This window comes from Gopherus flavomarginatus, chromosome 6 (genome assembly GCF_025201925.1).
Source record: "Gopherus flavomarginatus isolate rGopFla2 chromosome 6, rGopFla2.mat.asm, whole genome shotgun sequence".
Classification (NCBI taxonomy): Eukaryota; Metazoa; Chordata; order Testudines; family Testudinidae; genus Gopherus; species Gopherus flavomarginatus.
This window is the reverse complement of record NC_066622.1, coordinates 787,203-811,276: the sequence shown is the minus strand read 5'-3', so window position 1 is coordinate 811,276 and position 24,074 is coordinate 787,203. Positions and strand designations below refer to the sequence as shown.

The following is a 24,074-nucleotide window of genomic DNA, read 5'->3' as shown; positions in this document are numbered from 1 at the left end:
CACAATGGCCACGTGTTGCACACTCACATACTGTCCCTCACACACATGGTGGACATGTGTTGCACGCTCACAAACACATGGTGCTGCATGCTCACACGCTGCCCCCCCCACAGAGATGATGGACATGCATTGCATGCTCACATGCTGTCCCCCCCCCATGATGAACCTGTGTTGCACGCTCACATGCTGTCCCACACACACACGATGTCCAGGCGTTGCAGGTTCACACGCTGTCGCACACAAACACACGACAGGCAGGCATCGCATGCTCACACGCTGTCCCACACGCACACGATGGCCAAGTGTTGCACGCTCACATGCTGTCCCACACGCACACGATGGCCAGGCGTTGCAGGCTCACACACTGTTGTGCACACACACACGATGGCCAGGCGTTGCACGCTCACACGCTCTCCCACACACACAGGATGGCCAGGCGTTGCAGGCTCACACGCTCTCCCACACGCACACGATGGCCAGGCGTTGCAGGCTCACGTGCTGTCCCACACGCACACGATGGCCAGGCGTTGCAGGCTCACACGCTCTCCCACACACACACGATGGCCAGGCGTTGCAGGCTCACACGCTGTCTTGCAGACACACACACGCGCACACGATGGCCAGGCGTTGCAGGCTCACACGCTCTCCCACACGCACACGATGGCCAGGCGTTGCAGGCTCACACGCTCTCCCACACGCACAGGATGGCCAGGCGTTGCAGGCTCACACGCTCTCCCACACGCACAGGATGGCCAGGCGTTGCAGGCTCACACGCTCTCCCACACGCACACGATGGCCAGGCGTTGCAGGCTCACAGGCTGTCTTGCAGACACACACACATGCACACGATGGCCAGGCGTTGCAGGCTCACACGCTCTCCCACACGCACATGATGGCCAGGCGTTGCAGGCTCACATGCTGTTTTGCAGACACACACACATGCACACGCAGGCCAGGCGTTGCACGCTCACACGCTCTCCCACACGCACACGGTGGCCAGGCGTTGCAGGCTCACACGCTCTCCCACACGCACACGATGGCCAGGCGTTGCAGGCTCACACGCTGTCTTGCAGACACACACACACGCACACGATGGCCAGGCGTTGCACGCTCACACGCTCTCCCACACGCACACGATGGCCAGGCGTTGCAGGCTCACACCCTCTCCCACACGCACACGATGGCCAGGCGTTGCAGGCTCACACGCTGTCTTGCAGACACACACACGCACACGATGGCCAGGCGCTGCACGCTCACACGCTCTCCCACACGCACGATGGCCAGGCGTTGCAGGCTCACACGCTGTCTTGCAGACACACACACAAGCACACGATGGCCAGCCGTTGCAGGCTCACACGCTCTCCCACACGCACACGATGGCCAGCCGTTGCAGGCTCACACGCTCTCCCACACGCACACGATGGCCAGCCGTTGCACGCTCACACGCTCTCCCACACGCACACGATGGCCAGCCGTTGCAGGCTCACACGCTCTCCCACACACACGGTGGCCAGGCGTTGCACGCTCACACGCTCTCCCACACGCACACGGTGGCCAGGCGCTGCACGCTCACACGCTCTCCCACACACACGGTGGCCAGGCGTTGCACGCTCACACGCTCTCCCACACGCACACGGTGGCCAGGCGCTGCACGCTCACACGCTCTCCCACACACACGGTGGCCAGGCGTTGCACGCTCACACGCTCTCCCACACGCACACGGTGGCCAGGCGCTGCACGCTCACACGCTCTCCCACACACACGGTGGCCAGGCGTTGCACGCTCACACACTCTCCCACACGCACACGATGGCCAGGCGTTGCAGGCTCACACGCTGTCTTGCAGACACACACACGCACACGATGGCCAGCCGTTGCAGGCTCACACGCTCTCCCACACACACGGTGGCCAGGCGCTGCACACTCAGGCTCTCTCTGGCCAAGGCGCCCGTCCCAAGCTGCCCGTGGCGCCCCGCGCCCCCTTGCCCGACGGCCCCGCACCTGCAGGAGACGGTGAGCTCCAGCTTGGTGGCCGGGACGCTGGCGGGCGCCGGCTCCAGAGCTCCCGGAGACGCCATCCCCGCTGCCGGCTGCTGCGCTCCGGGCGCGCCGCGCTAAGGCAGGCGCGGGGCGGGCTCCATGGGCGGGGAAGCGGCGGCCCCGGGCAGGTCCGTGCGCCGAGCCGAGCCGAGCCGAGCCGGAGCCTCCCGCGGGCGCCCTGCCTCCGCCCCCGCCTGCGTCCGCTCCGCTCGCCCGGCGCAGCGCGTCTGGCCGCGGCCCCCGGGAGCCCCGGCACTGGGGCCCGCCCGCCCCTAGTTAAAGCTCCGTCGAGGGGCCAGCCGAGCCCTGAGCCCCAAGCGCCCCCCAGGATCCCACCCCGGGCAGAGGTACCCCTAACCCCCCCCCCCCCCGCCCTGAGCACCGGCAGCTCTGCCATGGGTCCCATGGAGGGGGCAAAGGGCCAGGACCCCCGCCCAGGCACAGGCCCAGGCCTTGGGTGCTGGGGGGTAGGAGCAGAACCCCAGCCCTGCTGGCAGGATGGAGGGGCCGCCAGGCCCAAGGTCTGTGAGTGGCATTGCATGGGACGCTCCCCCATCCCCCAGATCGTGTCAGGGCTCCCACCAGCTGCAGCCCTGCCCGTGTCCATGTGCTCCATGGCACACAGCCCTGCGGCCAGGCTCCTGCAGGAGCTCAGCCTAGTGGCCAAAGCAGTCTCAGGCAGAGTGTCAGCCAGCAGCCACCTGCCTCCGACCACACACGAGCACCCAAGGCCATTCCCCCTCCCCCCGTGCTGCCGGGGCCTGAAACAAGAGGCAGGGCAAAGGCAGCGGTGCAGATGCCTTTACTGAAAAGATCTGTCACAGCCAGTCAGGGGGAGGAGCCCCTGCTGGCTCTGGGCCAGGCCCCAGCTGCAGGACAGACCCAAGGGGCAGCTCTGGCACTCGCATGGCTTTTAGCTTCCTTCAGCAGCTGGACACACATAGGAGCCAGTCCAAGGTGTGCACCATGTTCAGAGGGTGCTACTGCTTCCTCTCAGTCCAACGCCCCGTGCAAACTGCTCCAGCAGGCCCCCAAGGGCTCCAGAGGGGCTGGATGGCACAGCCTTCAGGCCAATGGTGCTGCTGTAGGTGGCTAGGAAAGCAGAGCGCACCTCCTCCAGCCGGGACTCGCGGCCTGCCACTGGCACCAGCCTGCAAGACAGATGGGGGAGGGGTCAGCAGCAGCCTTTGCTGGAGCCAGCTAGCCCCAGCTGTACCCCACAGGGAGTAGACATCAGCCCTTCCCCTAGCAAGGCAGGAACACCACAGCCCCCCATGGAGTCTGGCTGCAACCTCCTGCCAGCTAACGCCAGCTGGCTCCAAGCCAGGGAGTTGGCAGCAGAAAGGTTCTCCCAGGTAGAACCTGTTACTAACCAGTCCCTGGCAGCTGGTGCTAGAGTAGGGGATCCTGGCTGGTGTCCTGGCCCCATGCCAGCCTCATCTCAGGGTTCCAAGCCCCAACTCTCCAGCACCTGGGCCTCAGTGCTGCGGATGCTGCTTTCTCCCCCCTATGAAGGCAGCAGAACCAGCCCTTCTCTCTGCTTCCCTCCCCGGCCCAAACCCTCTCCATCACACCCCTCAGTTTTACAACAGTCCCAGACCTCCCAGCAGACAGCACCATGAGCTGTCTCCCTCAGTCCACACTGGCCTCAGCAGTCGGCTTTGCAGCTCCTGCAGTCTGGCAGAGCCTTGCTGCAGCTCCATTGTCCCTTGCCATTACCTCACTTTTTGCTTCGCCTGCCCCCGTCTGCAAGGCCCTTAGGAACCCTTTATGTGGCAAATGGTACACTTCATTTCTGAGTTCACGGGTCAGATTTTACCCTGGATCCTGGCCAAATTCCAACCTAAGTGGGTCCCACATGCAGTTTAAGTGGCTACTACTACACTTCACTTCCTTGGTAGGGAGTTGCAATTGGGTGCATTGGTATTCTTCTGGATTGACCATTATAGTGATAGCATTTAGGGAGCTTTGAGTATTCCCCACTTTCTTCTGCCCCTTTCACCCCTCATCCTCATACAGCTGGCTCTGCGCATGGGACAAGCTAGGCTGGATTATGGGGGATGGGTGAGGGGGTGAAATCTCCAAGGGTTCCAGCCACAGTCACTAGAGTGAAGAGATTTTGCACATCTGTTCCGCTGCAAGCCTGGACTGCGTCTGCATCACTCTCCTAGTGCAGGGTCTTTTTCCCCTGGGACCTGCTCTCCTCTCCAGCTGCTCTAGGTACAGCTTCAGGGCAGGGGAGGAGAGAGAAGATAACATGATAGTCTAGATGAGAGTGATTACAGTTCAAAGGCAGCTGTTGTAGGGTTTAGGATTGAAGCAGTCCTTGCTGTGTCTCCACCAAGGACTGTGCGTGGTTCCCAGAGAGAATAAGACATTCCTCAAAGGTCATGCCAAGGGCAGAGCACAAACCTTCCCCTAGAGATTTCCCTTTAATCTCATTAGTGCCTGGCCGGCTCTCCCTTGGCAGTTAGTGAGTGGAAGCGTTAACCATCCACAGCCAACAGCATTCATCCGGAAACAGCAGCAAGAGGGGAGATCTGGTGGGAGGCTTTAAAACACCAAGTGATACGGAGGCGGCCATCTAGGCCGCTAGTTACTTTCCTAAACACTAAGAAGAAGGGCACACTGGGGAGGTAACACATTTAACAGATACAGAGGAAATACTTTAGTCTGTGGAACTCCCTGGCTCAGGATATTAAGGCAACTTCTTAAAATTCAAAAAAAGAATTACATATTTATGTGACAAATAAAAAAATGTCCTAGTGTTCAGATAATCAGACTGCTTCATGCAGCATAAAAACAAGGGCACATCTTTGGCCGTGAATCTGGACTTGCCATGTATTTACTTCCCAACTTTCAGCTGCTTATCTGCACAGCTTTACTGTAGTGCTTCCTATTTCGATTCCCTGTTTATTTTTGAAGGAAAAAGAGGTGGCCTGGTTTCCTTCAACAGAGAGAGGTCAACTAATGGTTGTTAGTACTGCAGACTAAGTCATGCATACATCCACTGATGAGCAGTCAAAGATCTGAGGCAGGCTTTCAGCCAGTCCCCCAGTTTTGCCATCGTATAGATGGTAGGCTTGGATACTGCGGAGGTGTTAAAGCTTCACGGGACGTTTAAACCCCAGCTAAGGGCGCAAGAGGATGCAGTGCATGAGACAAGACTACGTCCAGGCCAAAACGCCAAACTGGAGCCTTTTTGGTAGAGGCCCACAAGAGATTCTGTGTAACGACTCTGTGGAAAATGTCCTGTCAGCAGAGAGCAAGCCTGGGAAAGCTCAGTCTATTAGGTGCAAGCTGCATACCCAGAGGGAATTACAATGGAAACGGGTTTGCATCCTGAACTAGGAGACAGCTGCAACTGTTACCAACAAAGGCTGCTACTCAGCAGAGAAGTAAGGACCTGAACCCCAGATCAGGCTTGGAGAAGTCCCCTGGATTACCCCACTTGACCCATAGGCAGACCATTCCCGATGGCCGGTCTAGCCCCAGCATGTGGAGCTTAAGTAGGTTACAGGTCTGAAAGCCATGGAAAGCCAAGGCAGGTGGACATCGGGGCCACGGTCTCACTTGTGAATATTTTGGGGGTAGCAGTAGTGGTTAATCAATTATACAAATCTGAGGAAATGAGCAATTCTCCCTTGTCCATTGCCCTCGGTCTGGCTGGGCCCAGAAGTTACATTCTAAGCACGTCACATGCTCCAGATTCCAGATGCACACGTGTCCACTGCAGCAGGACCCTGCCAGGACCCAAAAGTCACAGCTGTGGAGCTAGTGACTCTTCACACTGAAATCCCAAACCAGAGACAACACTTCCAGGAGATTGCGCTAGCTCGAGGCCAGACCCTCGTAGGCTTCAGTGAGCCTCAGCTGCAATCCCACATTGTTAGTACTAGCTGTTTCCGGGCACTGCAGCTACCCGAGCCGGGGAGAATGGACGCGTTACCTATTGGGTAAGAAACCTGCAGCAGCCACCAAAGGACATGGATTAAACTGGTTATTCATTGACACTATGTCCTTCAAGATGTCTCCTCCCACCCCTTCCTGGCTGTCAATCACATCTCAGAGCTGCACAGAGTGCTTCTCGCAAAGGAGGACCTGTCACCACCTTGTGTGGCTGAAGCTTAGGTTAGAAGAGGCCTTTCTGAGGTCGTGCCCAGGATCCCTCCCAGGGTTTCTAGCTGTTAGTTTAGGGTTTGCAGCAGTGCAGGAAGGTACAGAAGCTGCTGCTATGGTTCTGGCCTGCAGGACAACAGATGGTCACATTTAATCAAAGAGGGCTGGTTGCACGGAAAGTTTGTCTCAAAAGAAATGTGTTTTCCAGGTCTCCGACCCTCCACCTCACCCCATTTTATGAGGCTTCCTGAAACCCTCACTCACAGTACGTTAAAAGGATGCTAGGAGAGAGCAGTGCAGTTGTTTCCAAAACTAGAGCAATAAGATTAGGTCCCAGTGCAGCGCACTGACTGAATCCACCACTTTGCAACCACTAGATTGACAGTTCAGAGGGTAGAGGCACCAGCCTACATTTTTTTAGTTGCAATTAAAATGCATTTAATGTCTTTGAAGTTCCCTCACAAGTAACTTTCTGTTTGTGGAGCAAAGTGTTTGCGTCACAACAGTTCTATGAAGCAAATGTCAGTGTTTATTTGGCACCATGGGTTGCACTGAACCATGCACGAGCAAGTGGACAAGCTGAGGGTGGGGGGAAAAAAGCAGCAGCTCAGTTTTGGAGGGTCTGGAATCCTTGAGTTCAGGGGACTGGACTAGATGACCTCTTGAGGTCCCGTCCAGTTCGGTGATTCTAGAACATGGGAGAGATAAAGGGTCTATCTACACAGCAAAGAAAAACCCATGGCTGGCCTAGGCCAGCCAACTCGGGCTGTGGAGCCGTTTCACTGCTGTGTAGATTTCAGGCTCGGGCTGGAGCCCAGAAATCAACCTAGCAATGGAACAGCCCTGCGAGTCCAAGTCAGCTGGGTTCTTCTTTGCTGTGTGGACAGACCCAGAGAGGCTAAGTGGGGTTCAGGGAAAAAAACAGGCCTGACTCACTCCTCCCATTCCCTCACCGTGTTACACGGCAGAACTGCAACCTCTCTCTGATCTTGTGCCCAAAGGTGCAATGGCTCCAGTGAAGAGCTCGGGAGTCCTTCCCCTGCCTCAAGGCTGGGCACAGCTCACCTAGCACTCAGCAAGCCAGGGAGTGCGTATGCGATGGCTTAACTCAGAGTGCACTTCTGATAAGCGTTAAGGCAGGGCAGACTTCGGTAGCCCGAATTATTCTGGAGGCTAGTGCAGCTCTCTGGCTAGTCCCAGTTTCATAGCCAGCCAACTGTTACGCACAGGGAGGCATCCTCTCTGCTCAGAACACTTACAGGCGACTGCTAGGGAGCTCATCCGGGAAGCTGCCAGGGAGAGCGGCGTCTGTGCTCAGGATTGCATGCTCCTGAATACTGCCACACCCTGTTACCATCTGCCAGCTGCCAAAGTCTGTAGAAACGGAGGATCCAGGCAGGGAGTGGTCCACTGATCTGGGTCAGAAAGAGAGAGGGGACATGGGCAGTCAGTGAAGTCATGCAATCACAGGCTTTTCTGCTAAACTCTTGTGCCAGTGGGCACAGTGGGTTGACTGCCAACATCTGTGCCAGCACGTGATGCTAGAGGTGAGGGTGCGATGACAAGTGGTACTGGCACATAGCGCAAGGCAAACCTTCCGTCCAAAAGCAAAAGGAGAGGCCAAGCTGGTTGTGACTGAGAAAGCAGTAGATTCATTTGTGACTTAGTAGAGCAAAGCTAGCAAGAAAGAGGATCATGCAGGAACAGGGAAACCCACCAGCACGTCCTGCCCCCAGAACCATGGACACTGCTTCGCAAAGGGGATCCCTCCACAGCCCACTTCAGCTGTTAACACATCTAAATGCAACTGTGGGGACTTTGACAATAAGAATGTGGCTTGTCTGGTGCCTTCATGTACCGGAGACAGTTTGGGAGAGTCCTCGAGAGCCCTGCTTCTGCACTCAGTGAAATGCGACTCCCTGCGGGAACCCTGATCTTGGGGGAGAAGGCAGAGCAGCCACACCTGCGCCTGGTGTGCCCAGCGAGCACAGAACTGAAGACCTATGAAGACGCTTTGTATTCACTCATCAGGAGCAGGATGCTGCACTAGCAGGCAGTTAGGCCCAAGGCCCCCAGGACAGGAAAAGGAGCCCAGAGAAGAGGATGTACTCAACGCATGCAGCCCCCTACCAGGAAGAGAAACATGAGTGGACTTGGGAAGTTCCTCTGACAATCTCCACGAGCAGACGCCTGGGACTGCCTAAAGTCATTGGACCCTGCAACGTGGCAGTGTAGGCAGATGGCCCACGACGCAGAGCTCTCAGTAATCTGAAAGGTGGTTCTGAGTGTGACAGCATGATGATGGGGAGCTGGGGAGCAAGCCGGCATTGCTATTTACTTGCTGATTTTACAGTAGCAACCTAAGAAAGAATTGAAGAAAAACCTGGGGCTATTAGCATGCCATCACAGCCTGGAGCTTGGGCAGCTGCTGGCATTGCCAAGGGCTGGCGTTTGCCTCTGACCAGCAGTAGCCATCCAGAGTCTTAGAGGTCACCAGTACATACAGAGAATAGGGTGTCTCCAGCTGTAAAAGGCCATGACACCTACATAAGAGACACTCGATTGGTTCTCAATGCGACAACCTCTGGATTCTTAACATGCATCAGAAACAGCACAGGCCTCTCCCAGAATGGGGGTTGGCTGTTAAAGCTTAGCACATGCCTTTTACCTGGGTGCCTGTGCTGAGAGATGTAGAGCCCTGTCCCCAGACTCTCCAGTTCATTGGTCTTCCAGGGATTCTGCTGTTCGCCCCCAGCGAAGACTCCCGTCCCAGCAGATAAAAGCTTCTGGGGACCCCCTCCCCAGAGAATGATGATGCTATTTCAAGGCTGGAAGAAGGATCTCCTGGTTCCCAGGAAAGAGGCACAAACCCAAGCAGTAAGAGCTGTTGGTGGTAAGAGCAGAGCTCGCTCCAGTGAGAGCTGGAACGCTTCATGTCACAGGTGGAAGCGCAGAAGCCAGGTTTGGAGGGCTGAGCCCAAGCGACGTTTGCTGTAGGGAAGAATTCCCTGCTATGGCAAGTTGGTGTCGCTGAAGCACAAGGTTTAGGGGACAAATGTAAAGAAACCAGTTTGCTCCCCCAAGGCTACACTTACATGGTGCTTTGCAGACCAGTAACAAGGACATCCCATGCCCCAGCGCACAGAGCTCCTTATACCCAGAGCCACAGTTCAGAGGTGCTCCCTTCCTCCCCCCTTAGATCTCCTTGAGAGAAAGGAGCAGTGATCTGAAGGAAGAGGGGACGCTGGGCAGATGAGGACAGTACAATGCTGATAGCCAGAAGAGGGGAAAGGATTGGGAAGAACACAGGAAGCAAGGGGGAGCAGGGAAATGAGAGTGGAACTGCAGGTGAGGACTGGCGTCTGGTGAGGACAAGGCTGTAGCAATGGGAATTCAAAGAGGTGAGGAAGGGGACACCAGCTGTCCCTTTGGAGGGCGTAAGGGGCAATCAGAGGCAGGGAGACCAGACCCAGGAAGGTGACAGTAGCTATGGTGCATTGCAGGCAGGCAGCAGGAAAAGTGAAATAGAGCTCGACAAAGCAGCAAGAGGACTTACCAATTGGCTGTGGGGAGAGGGGACACGTGAAATGACAGCAGGATTATGGGAAGGATTGTGAGTTGCCAGTAGAGCCAGACAAGAGAAGCCAGGGGAAGGGGCTGGGCAGACAGGTGAGGAGATCTATTCTGGAGGGGCTGAGTTTGAGAAGAAGCCAGGGTGCAGAGGGATGAGACAAGTCCCAGAGTGAATGCACGGAAGGAAGAGCAGGGGCACCAGCTAGTGAGAGAAGAGCGGAGGGCGAGGAGCCAGGGTGGATTCTGAGTGTGAGATCAGTAAGGCAGGGGAGAGCAGCAGAGCCATTACCAGGGGACACCCAGAGGAGTGCTCTGCTGGTGTCACTAGGTGAGGCCAGGTTCATGTCGAGGTGAGATGATCCCAGCTGCAGGAGAAGTCCGGGCAGTGAGACTAATGGCACACCAAGGTTTTGGAGGCAGAGGGAAGAAAAGAGACTGCTTGGAGGCAGACAGGAATGTGCCAGTGCTCTAGAAAAAGGGGCAACTGTAAAGAACTGTCTTCTGCCAAAATCATTTGTTTTACAGCCTCTGCAGACCCACAATGAGATTGGACAGCCTGCCCTGGGTGGAAACAGATTCAAATCTGGAGTCACACCTGAAGTTAGGACAATGGTTAATCACCCCCACTTAAAAATTTGCCTCTTATTTTGAACCCAAATTTGGTTAGCTTCAACTTCCTGCCATTGCATCTTGTGCTTTCGTCTGCCAGCCTGAAGAGCCCTCTAGTATCAGACACCTCGTGGGTCCCCACGGAGGCACTTCCAGAGTGATCAGCTCACCTCAGATCCGCTCTTTGCTAAGCTGACTAGGTAGAGCTTTGAAGTCTCCCTGTAAGGCAGGTTTTTCAGCCCTCTTCTTTGAAGCCTCAAGGCAGTGAGGAGCTAACTACACAGCAGCTGTTGTGGTTACAGCCAGTAGTGCCACCTTCAGTACCAGCCAGGGCTAATGGAAGGGACAAGCCTGGAGTGGAACGACAGCAACATCCCCACAAGGACTTTGGAGCTCCTGGGGAAAATGGGGCTGCACGTGTTTGGATTCTCCAAGCCCACCCGTGACACGGACAAGGACGAATCCAGGCCAGACTCCTCATGGCTGTGAACTCAAAAGTCCAGAAACACTTGCACCAAGGAGCAATTTGCTCTTTTAGGTTTAGTCTTGTGGGGACAAAGGCATCCAAATGGTGCAAGGATGTGCCTAAAACCCTTGTATTTGGGAGTTTTTAAAAGGCCGCATTGCAGGCCAAAGAGGAAAAAACCAAAAAAAAGCACAAAGCATCAACTCCAAGGGCAAAGGGGAGATAAATACTATTTGAACTGGATCAGTGGTGTGGAGTCTCTTTAAGGCCCTCCTGCCTGTCCCACTGCCTCAGAGTAGCTGCACCCTCAACTCTTGCTGTATCCTCCAGAATTTACCAGATTTACCAGAAGGGAGAATCTCATTCCCATTTCACGTGGCTATTACTGTGCTGCCACACAAAATCTCTGTCCAGGAAACGGGGAAGTTCAGAATAGTAAAGACATTGAAATAGAACTGGCATAGAGGACAGACAGGAAGCCACCCTCCAATTATGGTTCTGCTGAAACAGAAACAGTGGTTCGGAGCCCCAAGAACTGTCAGGGCAGTGGCCTTAACACTTGGTTTTGAAGCCAGGTAGTGTGCAGCTCCAGATGCCAATTTCTTCTCTTGTAGAGCAGATCCTAGCCACTCCAGAAGCTCCAAGTCAGAAAGCCAGCCCTGCACACTGCAATCAGGGTGGAGGCTGAGGTTCCATCTACAATAGGCAAATGGAATTAGGATATTCCTTCCATGCAGACACTACACAAGAGTGTTTGGCTGTCGGCAGCGCTTGGTCGGGATACTCCGGATACTTCTGTCACAATTGCTCTCGAATTCCCTTCCTTATCAAAGGGATGTGGATAGTAAAACAAGCAGAGCAACACGCTGTCACGGAGCATGGGGGAGTCCGGACCCTGCACCCCCCACTTCCTGCGATCCACAGGGACTCTCAGCCAGCCAGTAACACAGCAGGTTTATTAGATGACAGGAACAGGGTCTGTTATAAACAGATAGCTAAGGGTTAATGTCTCTTTCACCTGAAGCACCTGACCAGAGGACCAATCAGGAAACCGGATTTTTTCAACTTTGGGTGGAGGGAATTGAGTGTCTAAGGTCTTTGTTTTCTGGCTGCCTGCTTGCTCTGAGCTTTGGAGAAGTAGCTCTACTTTCTAGTCTTCTGTTTCTAAGTGTAAGGACAAAGAGATCAGATAGTAAGTTCTATGGTTTTCTTTTCTTTGGTATTTGCATGAATATAAGTGCTGGAGTGCTTTGATTTGTATTCTTTTTGAATAAGGCTGTTTATTCAATATTCTTTTAAGCAATTGACCCTGTGTTGTATCATTTAATACAGAAAGAACATTTGTACTTATTTTTCTTTCTTTTTATATAAAGCTTTCTTTTAAGACCTGTTGGAGTTTTTCTTTACTTCAGGGAAATTGAGTCTGTACTCACCAGGGAATTGGTGGGAAGAAGAAATCAAGGGGAGATTTGTGTGTTGGATTGCTAGCCTGACCTTGCATTCCCTCTGGGGGAATAGGAAAGTACTTTTTGTTTCCAGGATTGGGAACAGAGAGGGAGATTCACTCTGTTTGGGTTCACAGAGCTTGTGTCTGTGTATCTCTCCAGGAGCACCTGGAGGGGGGAAGGGAAAAAGGATTATTTCCCTTTGTTGTGAGACTCAAGGGATTTGGGTCTTGGGGTCCCCAGGGAAGGTTTTTCAGGGGGACCAGAGTGCCCCAAAACACTCTAATTTTTTGGGTGGTGGCAGCAGGTACCAGGTCCAAGCTGGTAACTAAGCTTGGAGGTTTTCATGCTAACCCCCATATTTTGGACGCTAAGGTCCAAATCTGGGACTAAGGTTATTACAGGGTCCAAAACAGAGCTTGTAGGTACAGAGAACAGGACCCCTCAGTCAGGTCCGTCTTGCAGGGTGGGGAGTCCAGACCCCAGTTCTGGGCCTCCCCCACCGCGTCTTCCCAGCCAGCTCAAAGCCGAAACTCCCTCCAGCCCCTTCTCTGGCCTTTGTCTCCTTCCCGGGCCAGGAGGCCACCTGATCTCTTTGTTCTCCAACACCTTCAGTTGGCACCTTGCGGGGAGGGGCTCAGGCCATCAGTTGCCAGGAGACAGGGTGTCGGCCACTCTCTGTGCAGACACCATCACACTGGCCCTCTAGGGCTCTGCAACAATCACACCCCCTTATCCCACCACCTAGATCCTTAAGAAAGGCATAGGGGAAACCAAGGCACCCACACAGTATTCAGAGAAAACATTAAGAACATTTCTATTTCATCAACCATGCCCTGTAGGTAGGCCTGACCATCAGCACCAATGCCTGAGCAGCCATTCTTCTCCAAGAGTTTTCTTGGCTACAATCAGTTAAAGTTGGTGACAGCTGCATATCTTTTTTCCCAACCACACATGGCCATTTTTTGGAAGACAGCTATACAATCTTTGTAAGTTGCCAGACTAACCTTTTGGTGACCTAGGATAGAAACAGGACTTTTCGAACTTTCAAGTGTTTATTCCCAGTTATAATCAGCCACCCACAATGCCCTGGTGCAGCACGTTTCATGGCTGCAGCTCACAAGGGCCCTGGAAATCCCACATTGGCCTTTTGATTTTTGGTGGAATGACTGAAGTTGAACTTTTGGAAACTCCTCTTACCCCAGTCTACTTCCCAACTGCCTCAGCTTCCTAAGCCTCCATGTTCCACCTAGGAGCCTTACGAACACGCCCCCCCCCCCCCCCCCCCCCCCCCGTAACTGAATCCATTCCTTCTTGGTTAAGCATACTAAAGAGAGAGGTGGTGGCAGATGGAAGGAACTAGTATCCCAGACTGAGATTTTAGTTCAATAGGAGTCACCTGATACAATACCTAGTGCATAAATAATGGACCTAAATTCTGTAGCAAGATTCCTGGATTCTGCGTCTCCCTGCTGGGGCAGACTCATCGAACCAAGACTCGTTTTTAATTAAGTTGAAAGTGGTGATACAGCAGCCCACGTCTATTTTAATAATTCCATTCAGGTTTCCACTGGCCCCACATTAACTATGTCAAAGAACTGAAATAATCCCTAGAGCACTTGGGAAAGGGACAAGAGCTACAGTTCTAGGGCGGAGCACATCCAAATCACAGGCACCAGGGCGATGAGGGGGATGGCCACATGCAGGTGCAACAGAGGGGAACCCCACAGAGCAGGGGAGGGGAGACTGGGTGGCATGCACACCAGCGATTCAGGTCCGAAGAGGGCAATAGATTAGCTAGTTTAGGAACAAAGGTGTCTGCAGGGGGTGTTCACAAGTATATGCTGTCACAGCGGGATCTGCATCAGAGCTGCGCCCTTCTCACAAACATCTGATGGCGGAGAGGGGATGCTAGGACGAAAATGAACCTCAGACCCCCCGAGTGGGAGGAAAATCCCTCAGAAACAAGAGACAGGCTAGTGAGACAAGATGGGCAGAATATAAAGGGGAGTGGCACAGCTGTCCCTTTACGCAAGTGCAGCAGGACCATTAAGTCTGCTGGCTCCCTAGCAACTGCTACCCTAAAATGGTTCCATTTAATTAGGTCATGGCTCCCCATGCAGCACCTTTTCCCACAGACACTCTCTGGCTTTCTGAGCATGCAGACTGCCGCCTGCACGGAGGGAGTCAAGGCTTTCAGCACAGGAGCAGCCAAGACTAGTTCCTCTTCTACGAAGTGTGAGAAGACTCGGGTCAGCCAGCCTGGCCGCTTGGTCTCATCTCACCCCTTTTCTGCCATTCTTCACATGCCATTTGTCCATGTTGTTATAAACCGTGTGGAGAAGAGGCTGCATTTCCCTACTCCCTTACACTAGTGCAAGCATCACCAAATTCAGCTGCAAAGTATTAATGCTCTTTAGAAGGTTAAAACTATCACAAACTGGACTAGAGCACTGATTCCAGAGGCAGGACAGGCAGGTTTCTTGCAGTCCCTTCCAGCCCTCGGATGGAAACAGCTGGTAAGTGGCACTTGGCAGCTAGTGGCATTTACAATATTGGCTAAATCTCAGGCACCTATTTACCAGTCTTCTTAATGCTGTAGCATCCTGGAGCACAATACTGTATGAGCACAATTCCCTTGCAGCATAAGCCACATGCCAATTACAGAACTACAGGTAAGCAGGGACCGCAAGGATCATCTAGTCTAACACCCTGCCAAGGTGCAGGATTTGTTATGTTAAACCAAGACAGATCGCTATCCAGCCTCCTCTGGAAAACCTTCAGTGAAGGAGCTTCCACAATCTCTGTTCCATTGTCCTACTGTTCTTATAGTTAGGATTTTTTTTCTGCGCTTTAATCTAAATCTGCTATGCTATGATTTGAACCCATTGCTTCTTGTCCTGCCCTTGGTGGCAAAAGAGAATAACTTTTCTCCATCTTTTTTAGTGGCAGCCTTTCAAGTATCTGAAGACCACTATAAGATCCCGTCCCTCTTAATTTCCTCTTTTCCAAACTAACCATACCCAGTTCCTTCAGCCTTTGCTCGTATGGCTGCATTCCTTCCTTTTGATCATCTTTGTCGCTTGCCTCTGGATCCTTTCCAATTTCTGTACATCCTTTCTATACACTGGTGACCAAAGTTGGACACCGCTACTCCAGCTGAGATCTAACCAGCACTGAATAGAACGATACTATCATCTCCCGTGACTTGCATGCTATGCTTCTGTTCATGCAACCTAAAATTGCATTTGCTTTTTTTGCAACAGCATCGCATTGCTGACTTATGCAGAGGCTTTGATCCACCACAACACCCAGATCCTTCTCAGCAGTGCTGCTGCCAAGCCAGTTTTTCCCCATTCTGTATTTGTGCATTTGTTTTCTCTTCCCTAAGTGTAGCACCTTACTTTTGTCTTTGTTGAATTTCATTTTGTTGTTTATAGTCCAGTTCTCCAACTTACCAGGATCCCTTTGAATTTTAGCTCCATCCTCCAAAGTGTTGGCAACCCTCCCCCTCCCCCAGTTTTGTGTCATCTACAAACTTGATCAGTCTGTTCTCTATTTCTACATCCAGGTCATTAATAAAGATGTTAAACAACACCGGACCCAGAACAGATCCCTGTAGAACCCCACTTACCAACCCGACATCATTCCATTAATAGTTACTCTGTTTGCAGTTGTTTAACTAATTATGCATCCACTTAATGGTAGTTCTGTCGAGCCTGCTTTTCTCCAGCTTACTTATCAGAATGTCAGGTGGGACTGTGTCAAAAACCTTGCTAAAGGCCAGGTATATTATGTCCATGGCATTCCTCCTATTTACCAAACCAGTTACCCTGTCAAAGAAGGAAATCAAGCTGGTTTGGCAGGATTTGTTCTAGGTAAATCCATGCCGGCTGCTAGTGATCACCCCTCCATCCTCCAGGTATTCGCAAATGAAATGTTTTATACATGGCTCTAGTAGCTTCCCCGGTATCGAAGTCAGGCTGACTGGTCTATAGTTTCCTGGCTCCTCCTTCCCCCCTTTTTAAAGATGGGCACAACATTAGCCCTTCTCCAGTCTTCTGGGACCTCAGTCAGGATCTTGGCAATGTCACACTCTTCGCCACAGTATCAGTTCAATTTGTAGCATAGTTAGAGCTTCAGTTCTGGAAAGACTCTTCATTTCCTTCTGCAGTCAGGTGTTTCAGTCCTGGTCCTGGCAAGCTTTGGGCCTGGTTTTTCTTTAGGACATAGAGAATGACAGATGCCCAGCACAGACATGGTAAAACCTCTAGCTACCAAGCACCTCAAAGCAACTGTGAGAAAAAATTTCCCAGTGGGGGCTGAAGAGAATACCTTACAGTCACCAACTACAGCATCCGCGGATCCCACTGAGTAGCCACATCCATTGGGGTGCTGCTCTTTGCAGTCAGAGCACTTTACTGAACTGACTGCAGCAGTATCTAAAGAGCTAGGATTTCCTGTGATTCACACAGCCACCAGAAGACCCCAGACTGGATTCCTTGCCTCTTAACAGAACACAGCACACCAGGGTTGGTTAATAGACTTAATGAAAGCACGAGCAACGTTTGTCCACTTTGCTAGTACAGCGTCACGAGGTGTGTGCTCGTGAGTCAATGCCCCAATACAGACACGCTGCATTTTTCTGCAGCTTCACCGGCTACTCCTCCCAGCAGTAGTGTGAAACATGAGCTCCAGGGCACTGTGTCTACAGCTCAGTCCACACGGGCACAAGGCGTCAGCTGGAGAGACCGTCATGCCCTGCTCTGCAAATGCCTGGCAAGTTTGGGACACAACCTATGCAGAGGTGTGGTGGGAAGTGGTTTTCTGTCAACCAGAGACCTGACATCTGACTATGCCTTTGGACTGGGTCATGGGCCACTAATCACATTATTAGTATGACAGAAATTCCAGTCCCTGGAGAAGCCCACACACTGGCCAAGTGTAACATATGCAACATTTCCTTCGAGGATGCCCCAGTGGAAACACCTCAAGGGTCATCCTGGTGCCCTTCCCCTTCCTTCACTACACGTCTGTCGGCATTACTCTGCTCTCCATTCTGGCTGCACCTGGAACAACTGAGATTAGCTGTTTGAAGTGCTGTTGGCCCACTAGGAACAGTCCATTTCTCCCCTGCGGCTGCTGCGTGGCTAAGTGTTTTGTTGCCATGACCACATGGCCAGAGGATTAGATAGTCAAGTGCAGTTGTTTCCTCAGTTTAGACCTTCCCCAGGAACCAGCCTCCAGCTGTAGAGACAAGAGCATTTCTGGCAGCAGGGTCAGCCAGTGGACTCCAGCTGCTCCCATGAGGACACTCCAGCCAAGTGTCTGGCTGCTGAACACTGTTCGTAAGGGGCCAAGGGAAAAGGCTTCCTCCTTGCTCCCCTCTCCCTCCAGCAGTGATGCTGGATGGACAGGTCAGTAGGTAGGGTGTCGGCCTGGGCCATGGGAGACCGGGGACAAGTCACCTAGCTTCTCTGTGCCTCAGGCCCCCTTTATACAATGGGGCGAGTCATGTTCTCCCATCTCACAGGGCGGTGTAGGGATAAATACACTGATGAGTGGGAAGCACTTCGAGATCTACTGATGAAACACACTATAGAGGAAATAATAATATTGACCATTTTGCATTCAAATGTATGTTTCCCCCATCCCCAGGTAGAACTTCAGCTGGAGATTGTTATAGACCCTCTGTGACCAGATGTGACCTGGATTCATGTAGCCAGAGAGAAGGCACCAGCAGTGCTGAGTGGGGCAATGCAATCCCTTCCTCTCCTGAGCAATAGGACATGCAGACACCATTCATGAAGTTCAGGACAAGGGGAAGGCCCCAGCCATGTCAGTCTCTTAATTAGGAGGGTGTATTTGGACCATGCCCCCAGCTCGCCCAGGAGTGATCAGCTCAATCCTGGAGAAGGACGGAAGGCTGTGTGTGGACCAAGGCGTGGCTGGATTCAGCGGGGAAGTGGGAGCTGGAGCAGTGTGACTGGATCCAGAGGACTAGATCAACTGCGGCCCTGCCAACTGCACCCCTTTCCCTAGGGTCACCCAGCCATGAGCTTACAGCTGGCGTTCGGGGACACAGGAGTGGAAAGGAAATCCAAGCTGCTTCTGTATCAAGGGAAGCAGATCTCTACTCTGTGCTGGAGCTGCTGGCCGAGAGAGGTTCCAGCTGTCTGCACACGGCTGACTTGATCCCCTCAGCCTTATTACTGATGTTCCCCTCTGTGCTCCTGGCTCCAGTATTTACCGCTGCAGAGTCCAGCCCAGGTTCACCCCACCCCACGCTCTTGTGCGGGAGCTTGTATATTCCAATTGTCCAAGGGAACAAGAGTCCAACTCAGCCCATTACACACAACCGTCTCCACCAGGCAGCCAGGGCTGGAGCGAGCATGAACAGGACTCGTCACGTTAGAAGAGCTGGGCTCAGAGTTCCCGGGGAAGTCACGGATCAGCGTAATGACGAGCTGGAAGACTCTAGAAAGGGGAGGAATGTTCCTAGTGGAAATCTCAGTGTACTTCTGCTTGGTCCCAGTTAACAGCATGAGACTGCCACCTCTTCTTGAGCACTGTTTATCAGGGCAGAGAAAGAGCTACCAGCAGGGCCTATGGATGGACAGAACAAACTTTACCCTAACTGGCTGCTGCTGCCTCTCCCCAGCCATTTTTTGGGACCCCAGAATCCAGCACGACCCTCTTGGGTGTTCACCCTGAGTGGGAAAGGCATCCTAACCAGACAGACTCAGGGAGGGACATCAGCTGCACTGGCTTCTGCTAAATCCTGAACACTGGGGTTCTGCTATTATCCCTCCCCGGGGTCACTTTTCCTTCCCCCACCTTGTTTCTCTTCCTTCCCCTCTTATAAGACAGAGGCAAAAAGTCTGGCTGAGCTGCCAAGACAGCGCCTTCTTTTACAGCAGACTGGGAGTTTGTAACCAGAGAGGCAGCTTAGCCCGTGTCAGTGAGGGGCTACGCTGGGCCTACGTTACTCCAGCAGGGAGGTTGCAAGCAAAAGCAGCCATCAAGAGACAAAAGCTGCATTTCTCTTTGCTATTCCCCCCAGCCCTCCTTGGACCATTATCTTCCCCGCGTCTGAGCCTGTTCATTCCAAGACAAAATGGCAGCAGCAGCTCGAGAGAATCGGAATGACTGCCTGCGGCAGAGAGACGACCCTTCAGACTAGCTATGGAGACTGTCAGTGATCTCTCTGTAACACAGACTCCACACACACACCAACTGCAATTAAAGGCTGTTTTCCTTCGGTTTCTCTGGATTGAGGAGAGGTCAGTACTATTTAAATGGCGGCTGTTGTGATGGGAATCACCAGCAACAACTCAGCACGAAACCCCATGTAATAGTGAACAAGGGCTTAACAACAGCACCTCCCTCCCTGGTCCTCAACACAAAGTCGTAGCTGCAGGCTTCTCCTCTTCATCCCTCCCTCCCCAGATTCCCCTCCCAAGTACCCCAGCTCACTGGTGCTGCACAAAGGCAGTGATCAGACTCCAGAGGCTGCTGGAATGCCCTTCGTTATGGAAAGCAACTCACTTGGTTTCAGCCCAAGTTTTAGCCTGTGTCCTGGCTAATCTCCCGGCTTCCCTGGGTTCTCACCACACCCCCTTGCACTGCGGGAAAGCACAGCCACCACATAGCCTGACGTAAAAGCTCAGAGCCCCTGCGCTATGCAAGCCTCACTGCCCACTCTTCACGATTACATCCTCTGCCGGGGCGCCCAGGGGCTCAGGGGAACAGACTCAGATGTCAACGGGTGCAGTTCAGTTGGAGCAGGTCCCAGTCCCCCTGCCTCCACATGACACTTTGCTTCAAGTCTCCTGTGCACCTACTGAACACTTGCTTCCAAGCACAGAGTGCACTCCAGTACCGGGAGAGCCGAGCATGCAGGAGGGAGAGACCAGAGACCCTGTACTTACTGAATCAGCGGGGCTGAGACCGGCGCGCAGTTCATGTCAGGTGGGACCGCCACCACCAGTTCTGCCTCTGCACACTCACGTTATTCGTGCATATGGACTGAGGCAAGAATCACCGGGCGCAATTCTCTGGCCTGTATTGCACAGATAATGGCCCCCTTCTGAGATTCAGTCTATGAACCCACTGCACACCAGGTCTTCAGAGCAGCATGAATGCAACTCTCTTTCCCTAGACCCGACTTTCATTTTGCTAAGAAATGGTCTGCTCTGGTGCACCTCACCTGGGTTTCGGGACCTCCAATGGGCTGCTTCCAACCCTCAGGAAGATGTCAGAATGGTTTGAGGAGGAGCTAGAGGACTTTGCTTCATAGTAAGGCGGTCTGTCTTCAGGCTGTGGGGTCCAACTCCAGAGCACTGTTTGGGGACAGGATGTGCGGCTCTTCTTCCTGCAGGACAACAGGAGCCCTGGGTGAGAAGTCAGCTTCACCATGCAGGAAGCCATTCCATGTCAGGGCAGAGATTCCCGCCCCCAACTACAGAGATTCAGCTCCCGCCGAGCCCAGGACGACGAATGAGTCAGGTGTAACTGCACCAGCAGAGTCTGCCAAACAGATGTGCCCTCCCCCTAGCATCTGCTGAGCTTTGCCCCCCCGCTCCCCCCCAAGCCAGCTCACACTTCTGGAGTGCGGCACATCAGAGAAGAGAGGGAGCAAGAGGCCATTCCGGCCCATCACCTGGGGCCAGGGTAGGATCAGCCCATACGGGCACATTCTAATATTCTGTCCCATCTAATTTTGACATGCCCCAAGCGCCAGGCCTCCCAGCATATCTCTGCAGAAAGACAACTCCAGTGAATGCCCATAGACGCGTGCAGTGCTGTCATGAAGGGTATGTCTGCACTGCAATGAAACACTTGCAGCTGGATTGTGGCAGCTGACTTGGCCTGCGAAGCTGTAAAATTGACTTGTAGACATTTGGGCACAGGGACCGCTCCCTCCTCGTGGGGACCCAGAGCTTGGGCTGCAGCCTGACCCCACACATCTATGCTGCAATTTTACTTCCCGAGAGCCGGTCAGCCAACGCAGCCAGCAGTGGGGGTTTCACAGCAGTGTAGACATACCCAGGTGAATAAAACTGTGTAAGTAGCTGGAGGTGAGGGATCTCTGCGTCCCTTCAATCTTTCTTGACAAGTCAGCCAGCTGTGCCTGGCCTCTGATCACTGTCACTCCTCTGCTTGGGCCCCCCGCTGAAGGGTGCAGTCGCATCACAGCTCTAGAGACAGGGCTGCTCTCCCTAGTTGGCTAGCATGTCTCTGCATTGGCCCTCTTCTAGTCATACCACACTCCAAACTCCTGTCCAGTTTGCTGCCCACCACCGCCTCCTGGCTGAAAGCCATTACTGCTTCCCTTACACACCTGCCAATGGAGGGAGAGTTATGAACTGACCCCCCGGGCTTGCAAGTCAATCAGGGTTCTCCTCAGACACCAAGGATTTTCTGAGAGGAGCGCTAGCTCTGTTCTCCCAAACTACAAGCAGTTGGCCAAAGCCCTCTCTAGCCCTTACCCTCTTGCTGGCACTGCAATGCTGTCCTCAGTGCAAACCAGCAGAGCTAATGAAATGCCCAATCTGGTGACAAGAACTGGGGCAGGCAGAGCCCTGAAGGAAGGTTTTAAATCCAAGGCCCCCTACAAGCTAGTGTAGCCACCCTGGCCTCCAGAGACGCCACAAGTACAAACATCAGAGAATCCACAGCTAAACCCAGCTCTTTGTACAGAGGAGGAGAACACGATGTCCTGCCTTCACCCCACAAGGGCTTGTCTGCACCACGGGGGCTGAGGTGCCCCAGCAATGCTGCTGTCACAGCCATGGAGGGGTTTTTCCAACGCTGGAGGAACTCTATCTCCCCGAGAGGCAGTAGCTAGGTTGAGAAGCATTCTTCTGTCGACGGAGCTGTGTCTACACTGGGGGTTAACCAGGCACAGCGACAGTGCTCAGTTTTTTCACACCACTGAGCATGTACTTATGTTGATCTAAACATTTATTGTAGACCAGGCCTCAAATGTCCCACATCTCAGCTGCTAACGACGTGTTATGGACCTCAAGTGTTAGCACTCTGCCAACATTCCTCCCTGCGTAACCTGCAGGGATCTCAGTGTCTACCTAAGCAAGGAGAGCCCGTGCGTTTGGCAGAACGCATGTACGTTGAATTGTTTAGCACCCACAGCAAGGCCCCAGCCCCCCAGCACCCACAGTAAGTGAGTGAAGCAAAAACACACAAGTGTGAGTCAACCCCACAAGAACAGCAGCTGTTTCCTCCTCTAGCCTTCCCAATACATCCTGGCTAGTCCATGTTTTGCTTCAACAAGAAGCGCCTTGGGGAGGAACAATGCTCTTCAGGTTTTGAGTCTGTGGCCTACCATTGTGGGTCCTATGAAGTACTGGCCATTACCCAGAGCCCTGGGGTGGAGGGGCTGCTTTGTACTTGTCGCGGTCGGTTCGCTGTGGACAGACAGTGGTTCATGTTAGAGGTGACCCTGCACTAGGTCAGGTACGCAAGTGTGCTGTTTCAGCCTTCTCATCCCGGCTCTCATGGTTCCCAGGTTCGTTAAAAATTTCCCTGCACAAGGCATGAGGAAGCCTGGGTTGCCAGAAGTGTGCCGCAGGTAACTCTCCCCCAGAGCATTTCCAGATGCCCCAAGCACAGTCCAGATTTAATTTAAAATAACTGTGGCACAAAATAGCATCACAGCTTGCGTTTAGGGAGAGGAGAGAAAGAAATTAAACTCAGAGGGGCAACCCCAGAGAAAGGCTCTGTAATCCCCAAACCCAGCTGCCCCTACAATAGTGAGTCTGCCAGATACACCCCCTTTCCTGGCCCTAATTTCACCACTGTGGCTTCATATCAGCCACAGACTCTCTCCAGTCACTTTTAAGGAGAAGTGGTTAGGGTTTTGCAATCTTTTCTGGAGCCATCTCCAAGAGCAGTAACCAACCATCTAGCCAGCTTCAGCACCCAGGCCAGGTACTTGGCTTTATAGAGGCAGCTATTAGCTTGGGCAGCCTACTGTACAAGGTTAACCCCGGCTCCAGCTGGCACCTCCACACTGCAGAAGTGGGAGGAGATACCAGCTGGGTGCACGGGGAGCAAGGACTGCTCCAAGAAGTCCTGCTTTTGGAGTGATCATTCTTCACCCAAGTCCCCTGGGAGATGCAGAGTCACTAATGGGAAGTAAGAAAGTCACTCCATGTATGGAACCACTGGGGCAAACGGACCCGCAGCTCTGCAGCAGGCGAGATTGCAAGAAACAACAGGCTTTGATGTGATTTAAGTGCATTTTAGAAACAAACAAAGCAGGCCTAGGCCATGCGAGCAGCTGCTCTGTCCTCAGATCACGGGCCAGGCTGTAGGCGAAGGCCTCCCGTGGAAGCACACGGCAGCCCCTCTCGGCAGCATTCTCAGTATCTCCTGGAACAGAAGGCCCTGGAGCTCTGTAGCATGGGCCCAGGTTAGTGCTACAGCTGAATTCCTTCCTTTGCTCTCTGCAGTGTGCTGCTGGTGCCTGTGCCACATGGAGTGGGTGCTCAGCGAGGGGATGGCAACTCCCTGCTCAGTATGCCACCTTCTGAGCACTGCACAAGGCAACAGCGTGAACCTGCCCCTGCCTGCTATGCCCTGGCCAGGTGCTTGGGTGGCTTCTTACCAAGCGGCCTGGGTCTGTGCGCCAGCTGGCATCAGCTCCACAGCCTCAGAGGTGAAGCTCCCAGCTGCTCCTGGTGAACTCTCCAGCACTAGGGAGAAGTCACTGCTCAGGCTCGTGGTGCTGCCCCGATCCCTCTGCTCTGCAAGAAGAAAGAGAGGAGCAGACTGAAGCCAAGCCTGGGAGCCTTTGATTAG

At 53.3% G+C, this 24,074-nt stretch overlaps 2 protein-coding genes across 7 annotated transcripts in view; both read right to left on the bottom strand.

Annotated features, from left to right (window-relative positions):
* CPNE9 (copine family member 9) overlaps positions 1 to 2,089 on the bottom strand; it is a 34,983-nt gene extending 32,894 nt beyond the window's left edge. Inside the window, exon 1 of the mRNA XM_050959818.1 lies at positions 2,001 to 2,089. Coding sequence (XP_050815775.1) covers positions 2,001 to 2,077 — 77 coding nt within the window. The 5' untranslated portion in view covers positions 2,078 to 2,089. The remainder of the gene's footprint in view (positions 1 to 2,000) is intronic.
* A 739-nt stretch (positions 2,090 to 2,828) lies between these two features.
* Positions 2,829 to 24,074, bottom strand: part of MTMR14 (myotubularin related protein 14) — a 61,964-nt gene continuing 40,718 nt past the window's right edge. For 4 of the 6 annotated variants that reach the window (XM_050959812.1, XM_050959815.1, XM_050959817.1 and 1 more), the window contains 4 exons: positions 23,881 to 24,019; positions 20,461 to 20,625; positions 7,418 to 7,573; positions 2,829 to 3,190 (listed from right to left, as the gene is read on the bottom strand). In XM_050959812.1, the coding sequence (XP_050815769.1) occupies positions 3,010 to 3,190; positions 7,418 to 7,573; positions 20,461 to 20,625; positions 23,881 to 24,019 (641 nt within the window). In that variant the 3' untranslated portion in view covers positions 2,829 to 3,009. Of the gene's footprint in view, positions 3,191 to 7,417; positions 7,574 to 17,872; positions 18,729 to 20,460; positions 20,626 to 23,880; positions 24,020 to 24,074 lie in introns of all 6 variants that reach the window. The other 2 variants (XR_007775187.1, XM_050959816.1) reach the window with 2 other exon arrangements.